The 20,729-nt window shown below is 44.2% G+C and overlaps 1 protein-coding gene across 2 annotated transcripts in view; it reads right to left on the bottom strand.

The window, feature by feature from the left end:
- Creb5 (cAMP responsive element binding protein 5) overlaps window positions 1–20,350 on the bottom strand; it is a 402,021-nt gene extending 381,671 nt beyond the window's left edge. The window contains exon 1 of one of the 2 annotated variants that reach the window (XM_006982222.4): window positions 20,286–20,350. Coding sequence is in view for 1 of the 2 variants with exons in the window: in XM_076566830.1 (XP_076422945.1) it covers window positions 16,800–16,802 (3 nt within the window). In the remaining variant the exon portion in view is untranslated. Of the gene's footprint in view, window positions 1–16,799; window positions 17,020–20,285 lie in introns of those variants that run through there. The other variant, XM_076566830.1, reaches the window with a different exon arrangement.
- Between the last annotated feature and the right edge of the window lie 379 nt (window positions 20,351–20,729).

The following is a 20,729-nucleotide window of genomic DNA, read 5'->3' as shown; positions in this document are numbered from 1 at the left end:
CCTGCACACAACAGCAGCTTGATGCTTATTGCAAACACGCTGGGGCAGACAGTCTGTCTCCTCACCATGTCTGTCTTCTGGTCACTACTTACATGGTCTCCTCCCCTTGAGTCCAGGCTAGACCTATTGCCCTGGTTCTAATGAACAAGACCATGACTAGTGGGGTAGGATTTTGCTTCTGAGATTTAATGGCAAAAGGAGACTGAGACTTCTACCTCCCCTGTTGTCTCTCTTGGAGCCATTGCTCATTCTTAGGGAAGCCGGCTGCCCAGAAGGACCTCCTCTATGAAAAGACACCAGAAGTAAGGAAATAATGCCTCATACCAACTGCCAGTGAGGGTGTGAAATCTTATAACCACCAGACAAGTAAGTTTGGATCTGATTCTCCATGGCCTGCAGCAAGCTGGCTGGTCGCTCATGCCCAGTTCCAGCTAGAGGAGATCTATAGTCCTGGCAGACATCTGGTTTGCAGCCCTGTGAGACTCTGATCACCCAAGGAAGTCACACTCAGATTCATGACCCACAGAGACTCTGGGATATGCCATTTGCAGGGCAGGAAGGGGTAATTTGTTACACAGCAATAGCTAACTGAAACAATTGTTTATAACCCAAACTATAAACCTGACAGTTCCTTTTCTTCTCTTCGGGATTACAGTGAAGAAAATTTGCCTGCCTAAAATGTAAGAATAACACTTTTGGAAATATGAGAATAGAGGATATTCACAATTAGTAATAATTATATAGGATTTATTTTCAAATGGAATGGTAGTAATATTGATGCATTAGTCATAGTAGCCACTCATAAAGCCTAACTGGTACTACACATTCATAACCACTTTTTTTCACAAAGGCTTTGAATTGTGTAAACAAGCTTATGATGAGGAGATGGCTTAAGTTCTGTGAATGCAAGGACCTTCTCTCTCCTCTGCTTCCCAGGCACTGCCCTCCCTGTGGAGGTTTACAGATGTTCAAAGTATACCTGCTGAGTGGATGTCTTCCACACATCATCTAAAGGGTCTGAACCTTTTTCGTGAAACTCCCCCAACAGATAAATCTTTATACATGAATCAATCAGCAACCTGTTCGTGTACGTGTGTAAACATGTACAAACATGTTTTCGTGGGAATAGTGTATGTGTTCTCAAACAACAGAGGCGCCTCTGATGTCTCTGATATCTCACACTAGCTTTTTAACAACAGTAAGGAATTCATTCCTGAACTGATCCTGTCTTTTATATATGGTTCCATTTTGGCAAGGACAAAGGCCCTGGGCTCTTTCCTAATCTAACAACCCTCTCTTGGTAAGTCATTTCTCTTCCCTGGGGAATTATTTTCAATAATCTTCAGGATGCAGGGGGAAGAGCTTTCTAAGCCTCACAATGCAGGCCATTAGTAGTGGGCTCAGATCTCCTCAGCCCTCACAGGAACCCCTCCCCCATCTAGGCTCCCTGCCAGGTCTGGCCTTATTGGCCCCAATAGAGAGGCAAGAAGTAAGCGGTAGGTGTGTCAAAGGTCACTCTAAAGTACCTAGGGAGTTGGAGAGAGGTGTCCAGAGAAATGCAATTAAGATGCCCACAAGGAAACAGGAGGGGAGGATATTGATAGGACCTTGGCACAATCCTTAAATTCTTGTCTTTGCAAAGTTTCACAGTCAAGTGATCACTCAGCCTTTGTGGGTGATTCAGTCCCTCCTCAGCAATCCCTAGGAAAGAAGTGTTTGTTCACAGAGGCTCGTCAGACATTAAGGAATCCCCAGTGTGCATTTCAGGGAGATAAGAAATAATTAGGTGCAAGAACAGTCATCCACTCATTTGTCAAATACTGGCAGAATAGAGCTGAACAAAGCATGTCTGATCCCTAACATTGCAGAATTCAGATTCTATGAGAAACGTGAGCTTTAGGTTGGTTTTTATGTTTTGTTTTGTTTTGTTTTTTTAATTTACTTAAAAACCACACAAAACAATATAAAACTGACAACTGATAAATGCTATAAGGCCAAAAGGTCATGGTAGCAGTAGTCCAATTTAAGTTAAAACTGGGGAAACTGGAAGTTATCTAAGAGAAGTGTAGGTAGATGGGACAGCAAGTGCAAGGGCCCTATCCTGAGAAAGCCTTGGCTTTCTACGACCTGACACTCTGGCATTTCAGAGCTGGTTGAGTAAAGGTCCATGTGCTGTCAGATAAGGTTGGGCTCTGTGATAACTAGGACTCTGATTCCATTTTTAAATTTGTCGGCAGCACAAACCCTTTCCCTAAGCGCCACACACAGCATCTCGTATATAACACGCCCAAAACTGAGTTTGCTTGTTTCAGCCACATCTTCCCCGTCTCAGCCAATGGCAGCTCCCTTCTTCCAGTCTCAGGCTGGAAACCTTCCCTGACTCATTCTCACACCAATCCATCAGCAAATCCTGTCCATTCTAACATGAGCCAGAATCCAACTCCTATTATCTCTCTTACAGATTCCCAGTCCATACCACCACCCTTGCTCCTATATAGTGTGGTCTTCAGTCCCATGAAAGAGGTCCTCAAAAGAAATAGGTATGACCAGGAGGCCACTCAACTAACTGCATCATTTGAAGGTGAATATCTGTTCCTTTGCCAAATATCTGTCCCTTTGCAAAGACTTTCTAGGGAAACTGGATTTCATGATTCTCTGCTCGCAGCCATGGAAGGTTTCCCAGGCTGCTGAGATGAGCGCCTACTACCCACAGCACGTGGTCGACGTTCCACAATGTGGCACTTTTTCTCACAGTCTCAGCACATCTTCCTTGCAGTTCCTCAAACAGAACAAGCACTTGGTGAAAGTAGCCTAGAGTATACCACAGCCTGTCATCTCTCAGGAATCATGACTCTGGTTAGTAGATCTCTATGCCCCGGACTACCCCATAACAGAGTGCACATTGTCCTTATGCCCAGCTTTGTCTTTCCTTACAGCCCTTATACTCTGTGATACATGATCTACTTATAAATACCTCCTGAAATATTGTGTCTGTTTGGCTGACTGCTACGTGCTTAGAACATAGAGGAGTTCTAGGGAAAGAAAGAAAAGGTTTACCTTCAATACTGGGCTTTGTTGAGGCCACATATAGTCATCTCCAGAAGTCTTCCAAAAAAAAAAAAAGTATAAACCTTCTGCCTCAGTCCCACAGCCTACACACACACACACACACACACACACACACACACACACACACACACACACACACAGCAGGAAGGACATTGAGCACTGAGTATCTTACTAAGATTCATCAAAGCTCTGGGGAGATATAGTTAGAGATAGAAGTCCCACTAGGAGAAGGGGATTCAGGGGAAGAGGGACGACTTTGTAGCAGACAGGCCTGTGTCTGGGAGAGGCCACCGGTCCCCAGTCACTCAGGAGGAGTAGAATGTGCTCAGAGGAAAGGGCAAAGACAGCAGGAATGAGAGGTGTAGAGGCGTGCCCAAAACAAACTTGGTCTCTGTTTCAACGTTGTCTAAGCTCAATTCTAAAAGAAGTTTGTCTGTTTGTTTGTTTGTTTGTTTGTTTGTTTTTCAACCAGCTTAAGAGAAAGAGATGAAAATCTTCAGAACACACATCTTCCTTGCCAAAAGACTGATCCTGTATTTTTAAAGAATTGTTCAAAAAAAAAATCCCCAGCAGACTTACCAGTCCATAGGGGATGGTTAAGAAATTATGGTAGAGTGACTCCATGGGATAGCGTGCTAATCACAGTTTTCAAAACAGTGTAACAACATGAAAAAATGTCTGCGGTAGATTTTTAAGTGAAGAAAGCAGTATTTTAAATGTCTTGGTATTGTGATTAAAACTATCCAAATATTGGGTTCTTTTCCGGGTAAGGTATACAAGGAAGTGTGAAACAGAGAGATCCATGCTTCCAGAGGATGGTGGGAGTTGATATGATCAACACTGTGCCCCTACTTTTAGATCTCTGTCTCCCCACATCTGTCTGTCTACCTCCGCCTCCCCCTTTCTTCCTCTCCCTCTTTGCTGTGCTGGGGTTAGAACCCAGGGCCTTGTACATGCTCAGCAAAAGCTGTGCCGCTGAGTTACTTCTCTAGTCTAATGGTTCTTTAAGCATAGAGTTGGTTTCTTCTTGTTTTTTTAAGTAATGGTGAGGAAGGAACCTTTGTCAACAGTACTAAAGAGTCTCCTAGGCTGGCTTGCCTCCCTCCCCCCACCCCCCACCCCCACCCTATCACCACCACCACCACCACCACCCCCGCTGCCCACAGCAAGCACTGGTGGCAGAAAATTATGCTAGTGGAAGAAAATTCAGGACAATAATATGCAAGTGTCTGTTTAATCAATTCACTCAACGTGAATGAACTACCTACTCCACGTTCTGGGTAACCTTCACTGCCTACAGAGGCCTGGAAGGAAAACCTAACCTGAGAGATTCAGCAGGCATCCATATTGAGCTCAAAATCTAAGGGAAGGAATTTACTGCAAACAAAAAAATAAGTCTAATAAAATACACATTTTTTTAATGCATAGGAAGCCAGGTGTGGTCGTACACACCCATTGTCTCAGAACTTGAGAGGTAGAAGCAGGAGGATCACAATGCCAGTTTGGCCTTCCTAGTGAGTTCAAGGACAGCCTGGACTATGTGAACCCCTGTGTGTATAAACAAGTCAACAATCAGAACAGAGCAATAAAGAACTAAGTAAGTATCAGATGTTCACTTGGGAGATCAGAAAATAATGATGGTTGATGGCCTTGAAGAGGAGTGCTTCTCTAAGTAGTTGGGGGGGGTATGGGGGGGTGTGCATTGCATGCTGGAGGGTGCTGAAGGAGGGTACCAGATGTTACAGGGGAGGGGTTGGTTTGAATATAGCAAATGTCATCCAACACAAACCACAGCTTACCATAAGCCTGGCTTGAAGAATCTGGGAAGAGGCCACAGGGATGAATCTAGGCTAGCCCACTGCTGTGGATATCGCTCTATATAAATAAAGCACTGATTGGCCAGTGACCAGGCAGGAAGTATAGGCGGGACAAAAAGAGAGGAGAATTGAGGAAGGAGGGAGGAAAGGAGAGACCACCTGGAGCCGCTGCCAGGACAAGGAAGATGTAAGGTACCGGTAAGCCAAGAGCCACAGGGCAAAGTACAGATTAATAGAAATGGGCTAAATATAAGAGTAAGAGCTAGACAATGATAGGCCTGAGCTAATGGCCAAGCAGTTGAAAGACCCACATGACACAAACGATGAGATTGTTGGTAGTCAGCCCTTTCTGTTACTGAGGTCGGTAATGACTTTACCAACATTTCTCTGTTCCTCATCTTGATGTATTCATGTCAAAATAAAAGAAGTACTAATGCCAAAACACCCTACTTAAGATGCAGTCCAACTGAGTTGAGCATCCTATATTTTCCTCCAGGGTGTGTTGTCATCCTTTAACAAGTTTATTGAGAAATCACTCACAAATCATGAAATTCACTGATATGCTTTAGTGCATACTCCAATGGCCTTAAAATTCACAACTGTGTGCAAACATCACGATTGCCCCAGAACACCTTCATGAACCCCTAAAGAAACCCTGTATCCCTTATATGTCACCCATAATCTCCCAAGCCCTCCTCAGCCGTGGGCAACCAGTACCCCACTTCCTATAATCAAGGGGTGTCCATTTTGGGCATTTCACCTTTTTTATCTTTTTATTTCTGGGGATCAAACTCAGAGCCTCGAATACAGTAGGCGATTACTCCAGCAATGAAACACAGACCCAACTCTGGGGGTTTTAACTGTTATTTATCCTTTGTCCTGATGTGATTTCAAAATGCAGCGTTTGATCTTCCTCCTACGATGGGAAACAGAGGTGGTGCCTACACGCTGTGATTTGTCCATCTACAACTAGAAAATCTGAATTTTTTTCTTCTCCTCCTGAGACATCTATGGTCAGTCCGATAAATATGAGTGTATTTATGAAAACTGGTGGCTTTTGTCCTTATCAGTAACTGTTAGTATAGAAAAAAAACAATAATTGTTAAGAGTAATAAACTATCATAGGATGAAACTCCTTCTTCACAAGGTGAAAACTTGAGGTTGCCTTTCCACAAATCCTGGAGACAAAGTCAAGGACAAAATAAAGACAGTAGCAAGTTTCACAAGCTTTGTCCTTAACTTCTAAGATGTGGACTCCGATCTCTTAACAACTTGTTCCAAGACTTTCTGGGAGACAGAAGAAGTTTATTTTTAGCACACTCAAAGAATTGGTGACAACCAGCATCGCTCCCAATGCCCCCCTCATGGGTTTAGGCTCTTCTTCTGGGCACTCTTGCTGTGATTTCAAGTATGTGTGCAGCACCCAGGCCAAGAGAAAGGATAAAGAGAAGAGAAATGTCAGAAGGAAGGGAAGGAATTATAGTAACACGTGCATGTGCGTTGTCCAGGACTCCACGTACCCTTTAAGCACTGTGCATTTTGGCTTCTTTACCCATGAGCTGGGAAGGGAAATACCACGCTGCAGGCTCCACCATGCAGTAGTATGTCACACTAATAAGATTTACATTAAGTTACTTTAAAAGTCCTAAAAATGGGAGACTTTACTGGCTGAGCCAGTAAAGGCTGTTGCCAAGCCTGAATGAGATAAGTTAGATTCCCTGGAACCCACAAGGTAGAAGGAGAACACTGACTCCCACAAATTGTCTTCTGACCCCAACTCTTGCCCTGTGTTACCACACCTGCATAAATACACGCACATACACACACACACACACACACACACACACACACACACACAAAATAATTAGTAAATAGGGCAAATTCCAAAGTCTTAATAGTGGCTGCTTGGGCATAGGTTCTTGGGTAAACAGACAGTTGATCTCACAAAGAAGCATTTAGATACTGATAGTTCTAGTTACTGTTAAATAGTCATTCTTGATTATATATATTAGCATTATATATTAGCATATGTTCATTAACTCATTATGACTTTAATTCAACAGCCATTTTTTTTTAATATACATGAGAGACTGGCCCTGTGGTACCAAGACTCCCTGCAAACACCCAAATCCTCAGATGCTCATGTCCTGTATATACAATGGCACAGCATGTGTACACAGCCTATGGATTTCCTTATATTCTTAGTCTCTAGACTACTCATAATGCTTAACACAAAGTAAATGCTATGCAAGCCATTGTAAGACTCCCGTGATCCTCAGTTTTCTGTTCCTATGACAAAATACCCAAAGCAAACAACTTAAAATAAGAAAGGCAGAGCCAGGCGGATTTCTGTGAGATCAAGGCCCGCCTGGGCTACAGAGTGAGTTCCAGGAAAGGCACAAAGCTACACAGAGAAACCCTGTCTGGAAAAGAGAGAGAGAGAGAGAGAGAGAGAGAGAGAGAGAGAGAGAGAGAGAGAGAGAGAGAGAGAGAGAGGCTGTGCTTTGCCTCCTAGTTGCAGAGACTTCAGTCCTAGGTCAGTTGGTTCCTGTGCTTTGGGGCCCGAGGTGGGACATTTCATCATGGTTTGAAGCATGTGGCAGAGCAAAGCTGTTTATGTGGTGGTGCTCCTCCCAATGACCTAACATCCTTCTCCTAGGCCCCTCTTCTTAAAGTGTCCATTATCCCCTAACACTATCCAGGATGGGGCCGTGCTTTTAATCCATGGCCTTTGGGTGACATTCAAGATCCAAATCATAACAACGTTTTATTTGTTTGTTTGTTTTTTCAGAAATGTCCACATGTTTGGTACTAATGCACATTTTTTCAAATATGTCTGATCCTCTTGGGGTTAAATGAATATGAAGAGAAAGAACCCACTGTACATGTAATATATTCACAAACATACATGGTTGGGCCTCATGAAGCTGCTCATATTTGATCACAGCAGTTTCAGGTTAAAATATTCCTGTGACTAGAGTGTTAGGAAGACCCTAAAGTGTCACTGAGCCCAGAGGTTTTAACTTTAGAGCCCGTGGCTTCTAGAACCACAGGTTTCTTCTGAGCAGGTACCAGTGAGCCATGTTCCTGAAACTGGCTGCGGGCTCTGCTTGAGTATTTAAAGGTCAGCAATTGCCAACTTCCCCTCTGCAGTTCCCACTGCCTTCCGAAGTCGGGAAACGGCGCTCATCACGCACACGGTGCCCTTTGGGTCCCACACCAGCCTGTGCCCTGTCCTTCCCCTGGCAAACACTCCAGTTCACTGTGCCCTTCCACACAGGCTCAGCTTTCAGAACTTTCAATTTCTGCACTGTCCCGGGAGAATCTTCTCACACGTCAGTGTCCCTCTGAGGAATGAGGTTCTGGTCCCCATCGTAACCCACAAAGCCACCACAGCTGACTTCCCTTATTGATCCTGGTGCTAAGAAAAGCAACCAAGTAAACCCAAACAAAAGTGACCAATCAAGGAGAAAGGTTGTTTTCCGAAGTAAGTCACTGAGCTCTCAATACACATACCCTGATCCAAGCCAGTCTCCAAAAAGGAGGCATTTGGTGCTGTGTCTAACTCTTGGATGCTTAGATCTCCTACATTTCCAAATTGTATCACACACACACACACACACACACACACACACACACACACACACATACACACACACGCTCTGTATTAGTCTGAAATGGCAAAAATTCTCTTTAGATTTTTTTTTTACCTTCCTGTTAAAACACCAAAGCCACTACACCTAGCATGAACCAAATGTTCTTTACATTCTGTCACCCTGTGTATGTGACAGGCACAAACAAACTTTGTCCCTCTCCTGTATAACTGAGGTCAAATATACATAATGCAACCCTAAGCATTTTTAAGTGTACTGTTCCACCAGTTTCAATGATATTCTCAAAAGCTTCTATTTTTTAAATATACATAAAAACTAAAACTAATCAAAAGAATATAAGACTTCCCAAACAGAATTTTTCAAATACATGTTAATTATTAAATCTAAACAACCCACACAACTCACTCTTACAGCCTTCCTTTTAAAGATACAGGAGTTTTGTGCTTTAAAGAAAAAAAAAGGTATTTCTTTCCTGGAAAGAATAAAAATGAAGCCAGTGTTTAAGGCTTAAACTGTCTGCCTTAAAAATGTTCCTTCCAGAGGGCATATTGAGTTATGGTTTTTTTTGTTTTTTGTTTTTTGTTTTTTTTCTTCCTGGTTTTTGTAAATGTACATGAAAAAAAAAAATGTAACAGTGTACTTATCTCCCAGCACTGCCTCCACCCAAGCAGCAGACATTGCTGTTTGGGTTTTTTTAATGTTTTGAATGGTTTGGGGATTAGCATGGGTATTTAGCAAAAAGTACAACTTCAAATTATACGCTGCTTCGTGGTGCCAAAATTCCGTGCACCATCAACCCTATGACGTCTATGGAGCCCAGCACCAAGAATGGTGGTTGTTAGTCATCTGGCGTTGTGAATGAGAAGATGAAATTGTAAACAGTGTGTGCTAAAGCAGGCTGCCTTTAAGAAGGAGGATGTTTTCAATGTGATCTTAATTCTTTTAGTGTAGCAATATCTTTTCATCAACAGTATGTACCTAACCCAACATTACAAGTAGACTTGTCCTAATAAGTGGTACAATTTTATTCACAGGCATCCTAACAAAAGATGATGGTACCTGGCGTGATGGCGTAGGCTTGTAGTCCCAGTGCTTGGGGAAAGGGGATGTTGAAGTGGGGGAATCTGAGTTCAAGGAAGTTTTAAGGCCAGCCTGGGCTATGCACTGAGACCTTGTCCCAGATAAACAAAACAGAAACAAAGGCAAACAGATGATAAGTGTATTCACAAGCAAGTATATGCCCTAGTAACATGTTAGTCCTCGATATCTAAGAATTTTATTTACATATAGTTTTTATATAAACTCTCTCTCTCTCTCTCTCTCTCTCTCTCTCTCTCACACACACACACACACACACACACACACACACACACACACACACGGGGAGACAGAGAGAGGGAGGGAGAGAGGGAGGGAGGGGGAGAGAGAGAGAGAGAGAGAGAGAGAGAGAGAGAGAGAGAGAGAGAGAGAGAGCAAAGTTGTTTTAACTTTTAACATAATGCTTAACAAAGGATATAGGATAACTGCCCCCTGGCATTGATCACCAATACCAGTGTTGATTACAATGTATACCTTGCCCCTTGATGATACAGGCATACAAAGACCCCCATGGCCACACCCTGACTACTGACATTATTAAGTGAACACAAAACCCAGATCTCAAAAGCAGGCGGCTCCAGACCAAGTGTGAAGATGGCACATGGTGAGAGCTGAAGTGTTTATTAAGCATAGTTAGGGAACCAGACCAGAGTCTGTCTTACTCAATGGATAGCTAGTGACCTTTACCTTCAGTCTGCCAAACAGTTGAGAGACTGGCATCCTTAATCTCAACATCTACACACACACACACACACACACACACACACACACACACACACACACACACACACTTCTGTCAATCACAAGTAGCCTGAGAGAAGGTTTGCCCTAGAAACTAACCCAAACAAGGTTTGCAGCAGATATTTCACTGCAACTTTTAGGACAGATCCCATGTTAGGAAGTTAGTATACATTTATGTATTTGTTAATCATTCCAGGTACATACAGCCTGAAGCTAGGGAGTTTATAAGCACAGAAACCATTAAAGCGCAAACTGAGAAACTGTCAAAATTACTCTGGCTGGCCTGCAGGTGTGGAGCTTCACTGGTTTTTGGCCATTGCCACTGTTCTTGTCTTTATAATAACACTGCAGGCCATCCAGAGTAAGGCTTATGTTTAGGTGATATGACGCACACAACTCTAAGGTCTTTTCTTGTTCTGATCACCCATGCAAACGATGAGCAGAGAAGTGATTGCCTTGTCAATTTCTCCGTGTCTCTGTCAATAAAACAGGGTGGAGGCTATGTGTTTATAATTAGAGGCTGAAGTTTTCCAATGGCTTCAAGAAACATTTCAAAAGCAGGTGATCCAAAAGACATGAATTTGGTTATCAACAGCTCTGCAGGAGATGAGGAAAGGGAGTCCTGGTAAAGAAATGACTCAGGAAGTTGGAAATGCAGAGGTACTCAGCAACGTGCAGTCACAAGGGATGGATAACGGGGTCTCTCCTCCTCCCCACAGGCAATGCTGCTTGAGGACTCCACAAGACAGATGTGTGAAGAGCTTGAGCGTTCTTATTTTTAATCTTTGCATCCTATAGTGGATGCATGTACTGAAATCGTATAAAAACACATGGGTGTGAAAATACACACAGCTATATATTATCAGATGTTCCAGTGTTTGTAGAGAAATACTGAGTCTTAAAATATTTTCGAGGGTGACAAATAGGATGAATGCCTTCAGTCTGGGAGATGATAATTAACATCTCGCCCTGAGTGACTTTGGTCTAGGCAGTAACACAAAGCTTGTTAAAGGCTTGAAGAGAAGAAACTCTAAGGGATCCAGATGTCTCCAGTGAAGTAAGATTTTTCCCTCCCAAAACAGCTACAGGCAAGTAGTACCAGAGACAGGAAAGCAAGCTGGCAAAATAAGTAAACTGTGGGGATCTTGAACTTCTCCCAAATGCAGGCTCTCTGAGAGTGGCAAGTAAAGAAATCTTAAAGCTAAGGAATTTGGGAAAGTACATTGTTCTCTACAGGTTCAGGTCTTATATATAACAGAGCTCACGTCCGGCCCTTAGAATCATCTCTAAATGAGTCATTTTATAGAGTTTCATTTTCATCCACTGTGTTTCCATGTTAATTTTCCCATTTACTTGTTTGTTCACTTATTTTGTGTGTTTATGGATGTGCACATGCTACCGCATGCATGTGGAAGTCCACCTGCAAAATGGGTTCTTTCCTTCTATTGCATGCACTCTGGGGGTCGAACTCAGGCGGTCAGGACTGACCCTTGACTGACTGAGCCATCTCAACATCCCCTAATTATGTTTTCTTAAGTTCGTTTTGTAAAGTGGGGCATTCCTGTATCCACTGCTCACTGCCCCCAGACTCTGAATGAGGACTTCCTTGCAGTCTCTTTCCTTAAGTAGAATCATGGAATCTTACAGAGGATTCTTAATTCTTTAATCTTCAGTCAGAACTCAGGCTCTCTAGTTTAACTGCACATTAGGAACTCTTGAGGGTCTTTATATGCACACAGAGGCCCAGCCCCACCCCAAGTCAATCAAGCAGGAATAGCCTAGAGGAAGCCTGTGGGTTTTTTGTTTTGTTTTGTTTTTGTTTTTTGTACGTGTCACAGGTGGGTCCCTTGGGCTGCCATGATTTAGAGCCATGTGCAGACTTATATTGTCTGACATGGTAGTCACTGGCCACAAGTGACTATTGAGCACTTGACATGTGGTTATCCAAAATTGATATGGTAAAATACATCCCAGACTTCAAAGGCTTAATACCAAAAAAATTTTTAAAAAATGAAGCTGATATACTGGTTATATGTTTAATTTTGAAATGATAATATTTGAGATATACTGGGCCAAACAGTTATTAAAACGAACTCCTTTTTTTTTTTTTTTAAATGTGGCTTCTCTACACATCACACAACATCAGTTGCCTTCCCTATTGGAATGCCCTCCCTTAGCTAGCTCTTTTAATATAAATGAGGAAAGTAGCTGGATTAGGGAGCACAAACCTGAATCTTAGTATGTGGGAAACTGAGGCATGAGAATCTGGAGTTGGAGGTCAACTTGGGCTTCACAGTGAGTCCCTGTCTCAAAATAGAGGAAACAGAGGCAGCACAATCCAATAAATTGGGTGCAACTTGGGGGGCTTTCTAGCCTCGCTTTGCCTGTTGCTATAGAGAGCACATCACTGTGGCGCCAGGAATGATGGATAGGACCGGTGACTGGCAAATGGTTTTCTCTATTTTGTCTCACTAATTGTTTCTTCAAAGTTCAGATATGAAAGCTGAGTTACCTATGGAAAAAGAGCCCACTCTCTGTTGCGTACGCATTTGTGATGTAGCATTGTGGGCCCACTCCTGAGTACGGAGTAGTCTGAAAGGATGGATATAAAAAAGAAATCTAGCAAAACATTAACCGTGAAGTCAATGCAAAGAATGGAGGAAGAGAACTTTTTGCCACATTTCAGCAGAGAAATGACCCTGGACCTGGGGGTACAGCTCAGTGGTAAAAGGTGCCTGCTTACCATTCATGGGGCCCCCAGAAGAAAGAAAAGACCAGACTAGACCAGACCAGACTAGACCAGACAGGCCAGACCTACTGACACCAGAGGTTGTCAGCATCCTGAGAGCTGCTTTTGACTCAGAACTCACAACACTGTTGTTTTCCACTCTGGCGAGTCACGGTGTTGTCCTTGCAGCGAGGCCAGTCGGGTTCTTCCTAACGTTCACCGTGTCACAGCTCAGTACCCTGGTGGAAATGGACTTTATCCCCGGTGCCTTCTGCTCTCTGGGTTGCAAAAGTTGAAACCCGAGCTTTAGACGCCAGGCTTACTCAAAGAGAAAAATCCAGTTTTGATGAAGTGGCATGGTCCTACCAAATTGGCCAAATGGAAATTAAAGGTCTGTCTTCTAATAGTCAGCTAATTTAAATAAAAAACAAAGATTCTTGTTGTTATTATTGTGGCCCGTTTTTCCCCTTGGGAAGCCAGCAGAGAGAGTTGCATAAAATTAGCCAAAATGTGTTACATTTGGGAAATCATGCCTGCAACATAAGGGCTCCTCGGTGTGATAAAAGAATGAAAGAGGCCTGGATTCTGATGCAAAATGCAAAGGGCTGGAAAGGAAAGTCGCGGGTCAAGCCAAGCGACACACACAGTGCATGCATTCAGGTTTTTCTGTTTAGATACTCCTGTTCTCCAATCCAATGGCAGCAGAGCCTAACTCAGAAAGAAAATGCCCACGGCTCTGGAGTCCTCTGCGCTGCTAAATTATTCCTGTGAGTTATAAGTAGTCAAGTCTTGCCAATGAAACCCAAAGAGCATGCTTCCAGACAACTCACGTTGCACAGAATGGTATTTACCTCCAAACTTACTCCTAAGCTGACTCGGAAAACATAATGTACTGCAGATGGGTGCCCAGCAAAAATAAATGAGCCAGAGTGAGCCGAGCACTGGATCTGTTCACCAGAATGATAATTAATATAAACTTCAAGGCTTTTCTCAGACCCTGACCTTAAAGATGATGAAGACAAGAAAAAAATGGCATTGTTTCACTCTCTGAGATGGCCTTTTCAACCATTTGAGTTCTATCCAGTGTGTATTCTCAAATGAAATCTCAATAGTATAGTTTTGTAAGGCTTAATATCATCACAAAGAAGACCTTAAGGTTAAAAAAAAATCAATTTCAAATGACAATATTAGGAAAACTAGCATTTCACACATATGCATATGTAAATATAGACTAGAAACTACAGTTTGTCTGGTCAAGCAGTCAAGTCAATTTTAAAAACTTATCTTTGAAAAGTTGTCAGTGACAAGGCTTGAAAAGAAGGAAGTTTCCAAAGCCTTGGCTTCTGCTGTACAGGTCCCTGACAGGGGCATTTAAGCAGCCTGCCTGGCAGGAAGAGAATTCTGAGCTGAAAGCAGGGACCAGACATTCAGACATGGTTCCCACTCTCTGGTGTGGGCCTTGGATAAGCTAAGGACTATAACTAGGCTGCAGAGAGTCCTCTACTCCCTGGAGAGGCTGACCAGGATGCTCTTTCCTGGCTCCAGCATCTATATACAGCTACTGGTTTCTACCCACCATCGAAGACTCTAGGCTGAGTAAAAAGGGATCCCTCCAGGATCGGGTCAAGTCAAATACCAACAGGGTAGTTTTCCATTCTTGTTCATTTGGGGGGCAGAGATTAGAAATGTGAACCTTAAGGGAATAGAAGAAATCAATTTAAATATTCCATTTCAAATCACTGCATTTATTTATTTTCAGATTAAAAAGGGGAGGAGACCATAGATTGAACCTGTAGGAAAAGTAAACTGGCACCTCTTGTCACATCACAGACATTCAGCAATTTTCCCTGAACTCTGAGAATTCTTTGAAAGTCCCAGAAACTTTTCTCTCAGATTTTCCTGGTGTTTTTGTAAGAGTGCTATCACTATTTGGAAAATCCTAAGAAGCCTTCTATCTTTCTGAAAACTCTCTTATGTTGAATTCCTCATTTGTGGTTCTCAGCTATGGAACTAATACTAATAAGTATTTTAAAAATATTGCTTGTTTTTCTTTATTACTAAATCTAATAATTCTGTAGTAAAAACATTACATGAAGTCATCTTTTAAGTACTAGCCTTCCTACATAAAGCACTGTGACAAAATAGTTCATTTAGTTCACAAATAGTGGCAGGAAGAGGTACTTTGTGAGGTTTTATCTCCCAGACTTAAATATTCAAGGCTACTGCCCTCTGTTAGTCTCCTTATCTCAATGGTATCATTTTTCTTAAACAGAATTTGAAAATAGTCCTCAATTTAGAGGTTTAAGCACTAATTTATAAAACCCTTAGTTGATTCCCATAACACAGCGGCAGTCAAACTGGACAAGATAATGAATTGACTGAGATCATTGTCCGGCTTCATCCAAGAAAGCAGCCTCTAAAAAAGGAGATCTTAAATTGCCTTAGAAATCCAATTTGCAAGCAGCAAACGCAGCATATAGATGGGAAACACCAGCCTTGATCACATTAATTTTGTGACTAACAGCATTGCTTTGAAAGGGAAAAGAAAAAAAAATAATAAGACCACTCAAATCCTAAGTTCCGTCTAAGAGCACAACCAGAAGCAAAGCAACCGCACAGATAAAGTTCACATCTGGAAGATGCAGGGACCATCAGACTCCATCAAAACAATGTCCCACTGAAGACGAACACGCCGATGATTTATCATTTCTAAGTAGTAAACCACAGCGGGAAATGGGGAGATTAGGACTGTGACATCAGTTCAGAGGGCTGTGGGGGAACTCTGAAGCGTCTGGAGCATGCAGGTGTGAGAAACTGGCAGATAGTTATAATAGAAATATTCTGCAACTGAAAAGCTATACAGGAAAAATGTCTAACAGTCTACCATTTACTTCACCTCCTATTCAAAAGCTGAAACATCAAAGCATGATAGAAATAAAGGCATGGATTCCTTTTTTTTTTTTTTTTTTTTTTTTCAGGGTCAGTCTAATAAGCTGCCTGCCTGACTGCTCAGTATAAAAGGCCAGTAAGTTCACAACTGACTTCTGCCTGACAGGTAATTCAGCCATTACATTTTTAAAAAATAATCTGACTTGGAGATACTATCAATTGAATAAATGTATTTACTCTGAGTAGAGTTGAAAATAAAAGTTGATACAAAAATAAGGAATTAAAATAACAAATTTATATAAAATGATGCGAGCAACAGAAATGAGGGAAAAAATATACGAGAAGGCAATGAGTTATCTTCGAGTTTTCAAGCTAAAGTCAAACTGATATTTAACCAACAGCGCCCTTCTTTGGGGGAGCCCGCATCTAAGTTTGAGTGCGGAAGTGAATTTTGCTTTGCTATGTTTTTTCTTTAGTCTTTAGGTTTCTTTTCAAAGAAAGCCTCCTTGCTAAAACTCAAGTACTCATTAAAGTGACTCCTGAAAGCTTTCTGAAAGAGGATTTCTTTTACCTGACACCTTGCTTACTGTTCTTCACAGCTTCCCTAAAGCAGTTCACAGGCGCGAGAACATATTTTAATCCAGAAATGAAGGTCACACATACACACAGAGACACACACACACACACCCTTACACAAAACCCTACCAATCTCAGGAAACTAACAAAAACCACATACAAATGCAAAATAAGAAGCCATTCCCAAGTCCTATCTGTGAAACCAGAAGGCTGGTCTCGACTGATATGAAGTGCTCTCGCTGCCCACAGACGTGAGCGTGCTCTTACCATGGCTGGCAGAGTAAAACCTCCACACCGTGTTGCCTCCTGTAGTCACCAGATCAAAAAATTTCCCTTCTTTCTTGGAGCTTCTTTTGACCAGCAAGATCAGAAAGGAAACAAATCTCTGAGTACTTGCCTCAGTATTTCAGACCAGAAGACTGTGATCTAGCCCTTAGCTGAAAGGAGAACAGACCTGCTACTTCAGTCACTCCGCAGCTCAGAGAGGTAGCTCATGGACTCTGGTACCCTCTTCCCCCCCCCTCCCCCCCCCCACCCCCTCCTGCTTTACGTTTCTTTTAGTAATGAGACTAATTTTTCCAGTAGCCTTCAACTCCCTAGATTTAACTGACATGGAAAATGTGACTAAAAACTTGTAGAACTGTCTAGCCTCCAATCCTGCACAGAATGAACTTTGTTGTGTTGGAGAACACCTCGCAAGCAGCTACATGCTCGGTTTCTCCTCACTGTACTCCTCTGCAGCACAGAACACCAAATAGCAGTGCGCCATCTAGTTAGCAAAGTGCAATCTCCATCCCCAAAGGGGGGACACCTTCCAACCCTGGGAGCTAAGCTTGTCAGGGTTCAGCAACTCTAAAGGTCCAATTGTTTATTTAAATAAAAAAAAAATATCGCTACTGGGATAATCCACATCTAGTGGATATGGGAAAATTTAGGTTATAATGGCACTACAAACTTTTACATCTAACTTTGATTTACAAGATAAAAGCAAGTTTTAAATTAAAAGGGCTTTCTGTTAATAGAGCTTATTATTCTGAAGACGGGAATGATTTTCTTCCAAAGTTGTCCCTGGGTGCACGCCTATTATCTGTGCTTTTCCCCTTCCACTAATGAGCATTTATCTAAAGAGCCTGTTAATCCTCTGATGTGTGCTTCTGGTCAGAGGTAACAGTTTGAATAAAACCACTAATCACTGATCACTAAATCACTGATCATTAATCACACTCTCCAGGGCCCATGACCCGGCCATTTTTCCCTTAGGTCTTCTGCATCACAAACAAGAAGTTGTACATTTTCAATGCCCGTGCATGGCATAGGGAGTTATACTATTTCATCTCTAGATGTGAATAAATAATAAATACCGCCACAAACTTGAGGAAGGGGTGTCAATCAGTCTCCAGTCAGGAGTTCACAAAGCTCTGCAGCTAGAGCAGGCTGGAGAAAGGAGATCTAATTATAACAAAACATGTGTTCTTCAAGTAATGCCACCTATTTAGAACATAAAATGTCCTTTATTTAGCTTCCCCCATCTCCACCAAATCAAAGAGTGCCCAAGTCCCTGGTCCCCTTCCAGCCAAAAGCTTGTGCCTGAGTTTGTTTATTCCCTCTATCATCCTTCACTCACCCCCAGAAGTTTTCACTCTCTGTCCCCTCATCAAGTCACACACAGTGCTGTTGTCGCGGCTAGTGTTGATTTAAAGGGCAAGTGGGGAAGATTCTAACTCAGTTCTGTAAATTGGGCATTTAATTTCCTCTGCAGACACAGAAACTCAAGGCTGAGAACAAGAAAGTACCACACGCAGCAATGTATTGTATGGTGCTTTCAGCTCTCAGACACATCCCCTCACTTTGGAAATTAAACGTCTAATCTAGATCCTTTCCGCTAAACCTGATTTAGTCAGCTCAGCTCGTTCATCTTTCCCCTAGGGCTGTGCGGTTCCCGGGACTCTGGGCTCTTAGCTGTGGGTGTGTTGCTTTCCTAAGTCGCCGCAGGGACACGGTATTAACATATAAGGCCTCTAAACCTTTCCAGGGGTTTTTCTATCTAGGCTGAGCATTCTCGCCAGGGAAAAGGGGGCCTGGGCAGTGCCTTTCTTAAATAATAGAAAAGGGCAGATTGAGCGATTGCGCGCTCATCAGGTACTGCGCTCAGACACCAGAAGCTCTTCAGCTCACTCCTGGGACAGCATTCCCCCTGAGGGAAACAGTAAAAGGAGGGGGCAGGCCAGTGATAACGAGGTGGGCGGAGGAGAGATGGAGGAGGAGGGGTCGGGGAAGAGAGGGCAATAATGGTGTCCAGGGAACCCTCAATTGCCCAGGGGTGGGGGTGGGGGGCGAAAGCAGAGTTGCTTTGTCAGCATTCTGAGCCCCTGAACCCTTGAGTATCTGAAGCCCTTAATCAAACACTTACTGGCCTGCAGAATGACGTAATGGACCTGTAGCCAGCCTTTATTCTTTGACACATGTCAGGGAGAGGGAAAAATAAAAAAGCAAACAAGCTTTGCAGACTCTGACAACGAAATGTACAAGCAGCCCACTCCAGTTCCCAGCCTTGAATCAGCATCAAGTGGGGGCGGCACTCGTTCAGGGAAAGTGGAAGCGTTTTCTACTAGACACCTCCTGGAAATAAATCTCTGACACCACCCCCACCCCCCCCAAAAAAAGCGGGATATAGGTGATATAGTTCCTTTAAAGTAGTGGAGTTGGGGAGTGGGAGGGGACTCTCTCGGCTCTTTCTTGTCTCTAAGAACTTTGTGAAAAGTTGAAGGCAGGCTCCATCGCAGGGTGCTGAGAACCGCCTGTGCACTGCGCGGCTCGGGGCCCCAGCTGTCATTTGGGGCGGCAGCCCGGAAGAGGGACGGAGGCGGGAGGCGGCTGCAGGCGTGAAGGCCAGGGGGCCTGGAGCACTCTCGAGCTGGAGCGCCTGGAGCGAAAGTCAAGTGCCCTTCAAGGGCAACCGCCCCTCCCCGGGCGCGCGCCCACCAGCTACAGCCGGCAGCTGGTCTCAGAGGTGGCAGCGGCCGCTCGGCACCCGGCGGGGGAGCGAGCCCCCTGCTCACTCGCCTGGCCGCCCCTAGGTGACCCGGCGTCTTTGCCGCACCAGTTGGAAGTTTGCAAACTTTCTCCGGGGTTCCGCTGCATCACTGAGAAACTGGGGACGCGGGGGAGGCTCCTGGTTCGTAGTCTCTGTTGCTGCTGCCGCCACTGCTGCCGCCGCCGCCGCCGCCGCCGCCGCCGCTTGACCACACTTCTGGAGGGTTCCGCACCTTGCCAGGGCTCTGGAGGCAAACATACACCCCCGATTCATAACTGTTCCCCGTGTCAGGGAAACTCACGCGCGCTCCCATACACGCACGCACACTGGGTCGGACACGGCGCTGGCTCCACTCAGCATCCCTCCAGTCGCACGGCGCAGCAACCACCGAGACGCGCTCCCAGACGGACACGGCGTGGGGTCTCTGGGTGGCTACAGGACACAGCACAACTCCACAGTCCGCCAGCAATTGGGGCCGGACTTCCCTCTGATCCGCCAAAGTGTTTACAAACACAAATCAAGGGGGAAAAAAATGCATCGCATCCTCCCTACTCCTTGCCCTGTGACCTGCCCATTGGACCAAGTAACCTCGCGGCTGCAGTGGAGAACCAACCCCTGCAAACAAGGACGCTCCCGAGTCGGCTCGCGCGGCAAGTGCAGCGAAAGTGGCTAAATGCAAAAGCCCCAGAAGTGGCCGCGCCGTATTTTTAGGAACTTACCAAACAAGTGTGGAGAAGGCAAGAGCCGAGCCCGGGTGAAGGGACCACGTTGGACTGAGCAAAGATTACAATACATTCTATTTAGAGTGCATTACATCACCCCCCCGGTGACGTCACGTGGGATTCCTGAACTTCTAAATCATTGCGGTCCGCTGGGGAAGGAGGGAGAGAGGGGCGGGGCCCGCACGCCGAGGGGGCGGCCCCTGTCCCCGCCCCGCCCAGACCCCGCCCCTCGAGCGGACCTGGGTGCACGCGGCGGCGGCGGCGCCCGCGACCGCGCAAGCAACAGCTTGCACAGCCCAGCCCCGAGTAACACGGCTCCCCCGACATTAGTAGTGTGAGTCAGCTTGGAAACAATCCTGATGGTTTCAGAGAGGACCACGCAGGAGACACGGACACGAGCTCTCCAGCAAGGAGTGCCTGTAGGGTCGGAAAGGAGTAAGA

Source organism: Peromyscus maniculatus, chromosome 3 (assembly GCF_049852395.1).
Source record: "Peromyscus maniculatus bairdii isolate BWxNUB_F1_BW_parent chromosome 3, HU_Pman_BW_mat_3.1, whole genome shotgun sequence".
Classification (NCBI taxonomy): Eukaryota; Metazoa; Chordata; class Mammalia; order Rodentia; family Cricetidae; genus Peromyscus; species Peromyscus maniculatus.
The sequence above is the reverse complement of the archived record's forward strand: the minus strand, read 5'-3'. Positions and strand labels throughout refer to the sequence as shown.